The 8,257-nt window shown below is 47.9% G+C and overlaps 1 protein-coding gene across 4 annotated transcripts in view; it reads right to left on the reverse strand.

The window, feature by feature from the left end:
- The window catches only part of March10 (membrane associated ring-CH-type finger 10), a 102,213-nt gene extending 99,667 nt beyond the window's left edge, over positions 1–2,546 (reverse strand). For 3 of the 4 annotated variants that reach the window (XM_023714177.1, XM_023714176.1, XM_004630006.2), the window contains exon 1: positions 1,039–1,195. In XM_023714177.1, the coding sequence (XP_023569945.1) occupies positions 1,039–1,056 (18 nt within the window). In that variant the 5' untranslated portion in view covers positions 1,057–1,195. Of the gene's footprint in view, positions 1–1,038; positions 1,196–2,458 lie in introns of those variants that run through there. The other variant, XM_023714178.1, reaches the window with a different exon arrangement.
- Positions 2,547–8,257: the final 5,711 nt, after the last annotated feature.

Consider the following 8,257-nt stretch of genomic DNA (forward strand, 5'->3'; position numbering starts at 1 on the left):
TCCTGAGCAACAGCGACAACTTTTGTGGCCCCTTGGGAGCTCGTCTCTTGCAAGTACAGAAAGAAGGTCTTGGAGAGACAAACTCTGAAACGACAGCCCCGTGGCACGCAGCTGCACAGCTTGCAAGTCAAGCCTAGATCTTGTCCCGCAGCATTATAACAGTCACTTACAGGACACGTTTTCAAAGATCATCTTTAACGTTCCAAGTACAGGTGTACCCTCAAAAGATGGAGTTCGGGTCCCACCCTTTAGCGAATGATGGTGTTAAAAGCAGAAAGATGAACCCTGTTGCTACTGCTGGAAAGAGAAGGCTGTGTGAATATTACGCAGGCAGGGAACATAAGGGTCGATGAGAACATGTGAATGGTCCCGAAAGGAGCACATTCCAGAATCTACTTGGATGATACGGTTTGGGAACAAAAAGTTAACACAGCAAAACCAGTCCATCTACCATGGTGTTAATTCAGTCTTATTTTAAGAAGGCTTCTAAGTCAGGAGGCATGAAATAATTTTGCCCAAAGAGCTAGGGAATAACTATTTGAAGGACAAGCTAGGTTGCTTCTGACTTCACAATCACTTAGCAAATAAAGGGCTCCAAAAGGCGCACAAGGTCTCTTCCCTCCCCACCAACTCTCCATTGCATTGTATTTCACTGTAAAATAAATGCTTGGAAGCATCGGGCTCCTACATATAATTTTCTACTCAAGTGCGTCAAGACTTTGTAAGACGCGAGTAAGCAGGCTGCTAGAGAGAGACCAAAGAGAGAGCCGGTTATCGCAGGTCAGGCCAATGTACTCCAAGTCACACTGCGCTGGAGGTCTGAAAAATGACCAGGTTGACCAGGAACTAGACATGATCGCGGGGAGCCAGATCCGCGAGAGACAGCGCCTAAGCTGTGCAGCCCATCTCTGCGGGCCTCGCCAACCAGGTGGCCATTTGAAGCCAAGAGTTTTTCCTCGGCAGGTACAGAATGATAATAAAATGTGGGAGAGGCCCTTCTTCCTAAAGTAGCTCTCTGTATTGTCTTCCACGACTTACCTTCGAGCTGCTTCTCATTTTAAAACCCACGCATAGTTGTGCACACTGGCTTTCCGGCTCCGGCGGTAAAGCACTGCCTAATTTGTGCCTCAGGAGTCAGAGTAAGAAGTCATATTCGGTGGGGGGAGGGGAGAGGGAGGAGGGAGTCTGCGCTGCTGAAAGCAACAGCGAATGCTTGTTCCTGGCCTCAAAATTCTACACATCTGTGAAATTTCAATGAGGAATATTCTAAGAACTTTGTGACATATGAATTTCTCTCTAGAGTAAATTTCCAATGAATTCAAACCAAGTTTCCTGACTAAGGAGAAGAGAATTTGATTGCAGAATACATTCTTTTCATTTCTCTTGAAAAGTCTCTGTGTGTGTGTGTGTGTGTGTGTGTGTGCGCGTTCACGCGCAGTGTGGGTCCCAAAACTGTCCTGTTTTATGGCCTCATTTGTCAAAAAGCTGACTTGAAATGTCTTTTGAATAAGCCACTATTCTGCTTTCTGACTATGTCCTGATATAAATATCATTAGTAATATTTTGTTGGTTTGGACAGTTAAGCAAAATGTAAACTTAAGCTCGTTTTAAGACTGAACGTGCTTTTGAAGCAAAGTTTAAGTGACTGTTTTAATACCTGACAATCAGATTTCTAAATCTCCCCTTTTCACAACTGAGTGCTCGGAAAAAGGATTTCAATCTTTTCCACAATTCATTTGTAATGACAAGGATTATAGGATTTGTTTCAGTTTTTAAAATACGACCTTAGAATTTTCAAACCTTAGTTTATAAAAAGGTCTTGATTTGGGCCCAGTTTTCCTGATACTCCCTGAGTCCTGTGACTGCAGAGAAGGAAACTGCTGTAGGAGGCGGGGGTCTTCTGCCCCTTGCAGCAGATTTGGCTTAGGAGATTGAGGGGGCTGGGGTCGGGAGAGCCGTGGCACAGGCCATGGGCTTGTTGGACTCCGAATTATGTTGTGAAAATAACAGAGGAGGGTGCCCACACACTGATTATCAAGGTCAGGGGGAAAGGTCACGACTCCACGCGCAACGGGGACTCTCTGGGAGAAAATGCCACAGGTGTGACAAGCAACCTGACGCTGTCACTGCTGACAGCGCGGCTGCACGCCACTGGGGTCTGCAGGGAGGTTACTGCTGTACCCAGCCCTGAGGCGGCTGCCGGCCGGGCCGCACGCCCCAAACCAGTGTCTGCGGCTGGAAAAAGGAAGGGGGGCTGAGGTCAGCCGGAGAGAAGGAGCACCTGCCTCTCAGGTCCTTCCAGTGGCAAGGAAAAGTCACACACACACACACACACACACACACACACACACACACACACACACACGCTGCCCTCTGACCCGGCGGATCGGGTCGCAGCAGGGCAGGCCCGGGACCTGGTGGGGCTGCCCATCCGACCCGCCGCCCTCCGGCTCCTCACCCCTCGTCCCCTCTCCCAGCAGCCCTCTTCCTCCTCCGCGGCGGGTGCTGGCCTTTCTAGAGGCAGAGGCGGTGGGAACGGCTGCCTGGCGTCCTCTTGTTTCCCTGGCAACCGGGCCTTCCCCCCCCCCCGCGCAGAGCTTGGGGCGAGGGGCGTGGGGGCGGGGCGGGGCCGTGGCCCTGGTCCTGTTATCCGTGGGCGCCGCGCCGGTTGCCGTGGGAACGAGGCGGGATGCGGTGGCGAAGGCGAAGCGAGGGTGGTGGCAGGCTAGGAAGAGATGCTGGAGGAGGAGGAGGCGGGCGCTGGCTGTGTCCGGATCCGGACGTGGAGGCCTACCCCCCCCATGCTGCTGTGCATTACAAAGAATGGGATTTGCAAATAAGAGAGGAAGATTTTTGATGAAATAAAACAATATTAAAGGTGGTCTTGGAAAGATTCTGTAGTCCTGGAGATGGAGCTCGCTGCAGGGCAGAGCCAACGGAAACGCTCTCGGCCAGCGCCAGAAAGGAGAAATAGATGGTTAAGGGAGGCTGGCTCAGGAGCAGAAGGGAGACAGAACGCGGGGCCTGGTCATCAGCGACCTTCGCTGGCCTCCGGGAAGGCGGTGCCCGCGCAACCTGTCGCCCCGCCGCTCTGCAGGCTTATCTTTGGCTGTGGCTGTCACAGGCAAAGATGGCTTTTCCATCTATTTTGTATTTCTAGGCACTCAGCAATTGCACAGCCCGTGTCGATGCCGGGCATTTTAGATGAAGAGGAGAATAGGGAAAAGAGTAGAAATTCTTGGGTCTTCACCAGCGCTCCCATCTGCCGGGGTCCGAGGCGTGCAAGCAGGCCCCAGACCCGGGGTGGCCGCGTCCGCGAGGAGGGCGCCCTTCCGCCTGCTGCCCCCCCCCCCTTGGATTATCATTAACGGGCCTCCCAGGTGGCCCCTGCACAGCGCGTCCCCAGCCAGTCGCCTGTCCTATCACTGCACAAGTCTATTGTCTTCTGCCCCCGCTAACTGGCTCTCCGGGACTCCTCCTCACCGCCTGTGGAATAGCTCCAGGCTGGCCCGAGACAGGCAGCTTTTTCGGTTTTTTCCTTCAGCACCGCTTCACCCACACTTCCGCCAGATGGGCCGCCCTGTTACACACGCTAAACCTGGTTCTTTGCCTTTTATCACAGCAGAGTCCGGACCGAAGGACTTAGGTGAAGGCGGGGTCGAGCATTTTCTCGTCTGACTCCCAGAACCGCCTCAAACGGTTCCAACCCACATTCCGTTCTCGTCCTCGGCTGACTATCAGCTTCGCTTATTAAAGCATAAACTCTCAGGATTTAGCCTACTGTGTCTCTCTCCAATCTTTGCCTTTAAAAAGGAAATACTTTAAGATTCTGAGTCTAAGGAACACTGGGCTGAAACTGTGACCGCGAAATGGGAAGTAGGGAGCATGTCCCGGTGGCGCTGGGTTCCATCTCAAATAGGAATAATTATAATGATTAATGATAATCATTAATAATGATCTGTGATTTAGTAGTGGAGGAAGTTGAGCCCCTGGGAGATGACTGAAAAGAAAGGAGCTGACCACAGACACGGAGCCGCAGTCAGTGCTCCGAGGCAAGCCTCCTTAGATCCAATATCTAGATGTTGCCCGCTGCAAAATAAAGCATATTAGACCCAGTTTTTTCTTCTTTTAACTTAAAATCAATATGTAGCAAAACCATCTACCTCGAAAAACTGCTGGATAAGGGGCCGAGCAGATAGCTCAGTGGTCTAAGCCCCTGCCTGGAAAGCTCAGGGACCCAAGTTCAATCCCAGTACCATATGCTGTGCCACACCTGTGCTGAGCCAGCCACCAAAACCGTGCTTGGTTGCACACACCTGTAATCCCCGTGGGAAGGCTGAGACAAGAGGATCACTATGAGTCTGAGCTGTGTAGCAAGACCCTGTGCCAAATTAAAAAAAAAAAAAAATTAAACTGCTAAACAGATCAAGTGAGAGATGTTAAAAAAAAAAAAAATGCTAGCACCAAACTTGCACGAAATAAGCACTCAGTAATTGGTAATTTTGATTTCAAAGGCATATTGTAAGATTTTATTTAATGCACTTGAGAGCAAATACTTTAGGATTTTAAAATAAGAAAGTATGGAAAAGTCATTTAATATTTCAGCTTTAAACTTGTCTACATTTCAAGTGTTTTAGAAAATTAAGTTTCACGAAGACTCACGGTGCCCTTGAGGAGGCTGGTGGCGCCGAAGGTCGGCCCTACAGAGCTAGAGAGGAGCTCTGGCTTCAGTGCCTCCTGAGTAAACCTAGCTCGGGCATGTAAGCAACAAATACGACTGCATTCAGTATTACGAAGCAAATTGCTACCAAGAGAGACATCAAATTGAAGGAAAAATACCATTCCAGGTGCAGGAAGGGATCCTGCTCTTCAGTACTTTTTGCACAGTTTCCAGTGGATAACAAAAGAGGTGAAGAAAAAGCACTTATGCAGAAAGGGGGCTCTCAAATAAGCACTAAGACATACTTAGTGAATCAGAGTTGGACAAAGGACAAATTCAAATATGAAATTTCAGGAGTAGACTGTGTTTTAAGCTGCAGAAATAACATTTTTGAGGAAAATATTTAACTCAGTACAAACTGAAATACTTCCTGGAGGGATAGTCATACACTGTAAGCTTTGAAAGCGAGGCTGTCCGGTGCTGTCATATAGACCTGGTTCACTACTCACTTGCCCTGGAACAACCAAGCCACTGTCTTTTTGACTGCCAGAGAGAGAGAGAGAGAGAGAGAGAGAGAGAGAGGGGGGGGGGAGGGGGAGAGAGAGACAGAGACAGACAGACAGACAGACAGACAGACAGAAAAGAGAGAGCAGAGAGATACACAGAGACACAGACAGACAGAGAGACAAAGACCAAGTAGGTCTCCTTGTTACTATCTAGGTGCTCTCTGTTGCTGTGTACTCAGATGTCCCATAGGACACAGAACTTCGTGCCGAGGAGCTGGCCCCACTCACGTGTAACTCAGACAGCCATTTTGGCCCAGAAGCCCCATGCCAATGGATTCTCCTCAGTGAAGTCTACCTGCGGTGTTGCCTTCACTCAACACCCTCATCCTGAGCCGTGGGATTTTGTTTGCAAAAAGAATTCCTAAGAGTAGCTTTCTTGAGAAGGGGATTGTGGGTTCGTTGATCCCTTAGAGTTTCTTGGGTTTTCCTCCATCCCAATTTTGTGCAGGTACTTCCCTGATTCGTTTTAAAAACTGGCTAATGATGTATGCAGTGCCCGGTGGGCTGTGGCGACACTCTGCTTACATCCCGTAGCTATAGTTGGCCAGACAAGGGGTATGCAATGCAACAACCTTTTAATGGCACCTAGTAAAAGTGGTCCTTTCTTGATGTCACTAAGAAGGCAAGAGACCTTGGCAGGCTATTTCAAGGTAAATTGTTGCCTGAACTTATTTGAATGGAAATCATTGCAGGACCCTAGACCTGGTTCTTGATTTTGTAGACCTGAGAATCCATTTTTGTTAATTCAGAACTGATTATTTTAAAAATTGATTCCTAATATCCTACTCATTGAGGACTTAATCTTCTATCTGGCCAATTTATCTTATATTTCTAATTTTATTATTATTATTTATTATTATTCCCAAAGAATAAAACCAGTAGGCTAGTCCTGGTCATTACACAAGATACCTCCTCCCAGCGGACAAGCATTCCCAGGAGATCGAGGCTTAGTGAGTACTGAGTTAGAGCAGAGGGAATTGAGTGTTCTTAAGGGACTCATATGGCAGGATACGGGGACATTAAGGGATAACTTCCTGCCTCTAAGTGCATCTCGGGGGGGATAACTTGTGTTGCTTGTTTAGCTCAATGCTTTTGGAGACTTTACCAAGTTTGGGTCTCAGGTGCCTTCTTGCTCTCCTTTTTGGGGTCATTGTTTTCTATTCATCCCATTACCAGCATCACTGGGGTAGGGAAGACCTGCGGTAAGCTCCCAACAACGACACCTGCTGCATGATAATGAGTAACTCCTGCCACTCTTGGAACTGCAAGGTCCACACGGCTCAAGTCAGGAGAGTCAGAACCTCCTCAACAGGTTGCTGCAAGGTGCAGTGGGACACTGAACTTAAAGTTAGTGGCATTGTGTTTGATGCACAGTCGCTGGTCAACAAAGGGTAGCATTCACTGTTGTTTACATTGCTTGTGTGGATTCAATTCTCTTTGCTGAGCTCTGAAACCACATCAAGATACATCGTCTACAAGTTCAAAAAACATGTCTGAAGGCTTATTACACCCCTAATGTTAGTCTTAGGTTAGTAATATCATTGTGGTTAAATTATAATGATAATAATTATTATTACGTACTGGGGATTGAACTCAGGGTCTTTGCATTTATATATCCACAGGCCTGTTTATTTATGCATTTATTATTTTGAGACAAGATTTAAACAAGTTACCCAGTTTGGGCTTGAGCTTGCAATCCTCAGTCTTCCAAGCACCTGGGATTATAGGCATTTACCCCAAGCCCAGCAATTTTCTATTTTTTCAAATCCTGAATTTCAGGAAGAGACTTTTTTTTTTTTTTTTCAGAACCAGGGATTGAACTCAGGCCCTTGCACTTGCCAGGCAAGCACTTATTCCACTGAGCTATCTCTCTGGCCTGGGTCTTTTTGCTTAAAAACCTCCCGTCCAACTGTGAGGGTATACTCACTTAGGACTCGCGGCCGTCCAGGAACAGTATGGAATTTAGTTATATCTGTTGGGTTTTCAAGGAGCAGAGTGTCGAGATCCAATTCTCTTGTGGAATAAAGTAGTTTGTTAGAAATCAGCACACTCCCTAAATTAAATTTTTAAAAACGCGTGTCCTTTGGGAGATCCTTGAGATTTTCCTTTTTTGGAATTATAGCTAGTCCATTGTGCTGTTTTATAAAAACGAGGGAAACTCATTACAGCTCTTGGATCCTACAGTGCTGAAGCATTCCTGAGACGTTAAAATGAGCCTTGATTTCTTTATCCACTTTAGAAGTTTTAAACTTTTCAAAACCTTTCATTATGGCAGTTGATGCATCTGATACAAAATTGGATGCGATTACAAGAGCTTGGAGAACAGAAAACATATTGTTTTGTAGGTTTCTGCAAAATTATTGCCAAAGGAAAGAATTTGGCTTATGACCAGAAGGAGTATCTGACTCGCTTGGACTTTGGCTACACTCGAGCTGCATGCTTGGCCAGGAGCTGACTCTGTGACTGATCCCGGATTCCCAAGCAAGACTCCGTCTTCAGTAGCTAGGATGCCTTCAGAAACTACCTGTGAGCATTCAGCATGTTTCTGGACAAGGAAATACTGAGGCCAAAAAGAAAAAAAAAAAAAGAAAGACAGAAAAGAAAAATCATCTGCGCTGGTGGGACCTACTGGTTCCAGCCCAGGAGCACTGTGGGTGAGACTCTCTTCCACCCCCTTGGGACACCCCGCACCACTCCACAACACCTCCCCTATCCTGCCTGCCCAGTAGGAATTTCTGCCGCATTCCGGGAACCCCCAGATCCAGTCCTAGCCCAGGCCCAGTGAGTGTGTGGGAGAGCTTCCAGCTACCCTGTGCTGGCATGACCTACTGCTCCCAGCCCAGGCACAGCATGGGTGACACCCACTTTCACCCTCTTGGGACACCCCCCATCACTCTGTAGTACTCCCCCACACCCTGCCCACAGAATAGGAATTTCTGTCGCATTCTGGGAACCCCCAGATCCAGTCGTAGTATAGGCCTGGTGAGTGTGTGGGAGAGCTGCCTCTCCCCCCTACTCCACCTTGTCCCCT

Source organism: Octodon degus, unplaced genomic scaffold, assembly GCF_000260255.1.
Source record: "Octodon degus isolate 3935 unplaced genomic scaffold, OctDeg1.0 scaffold00033, whole genome shotgun sequence".
Lineage (NCBI taxonomy): Eukaryota > Metazoa > Chordata > Mammalia > Rodentia > Octodontidae > Octodon > Octodon degus.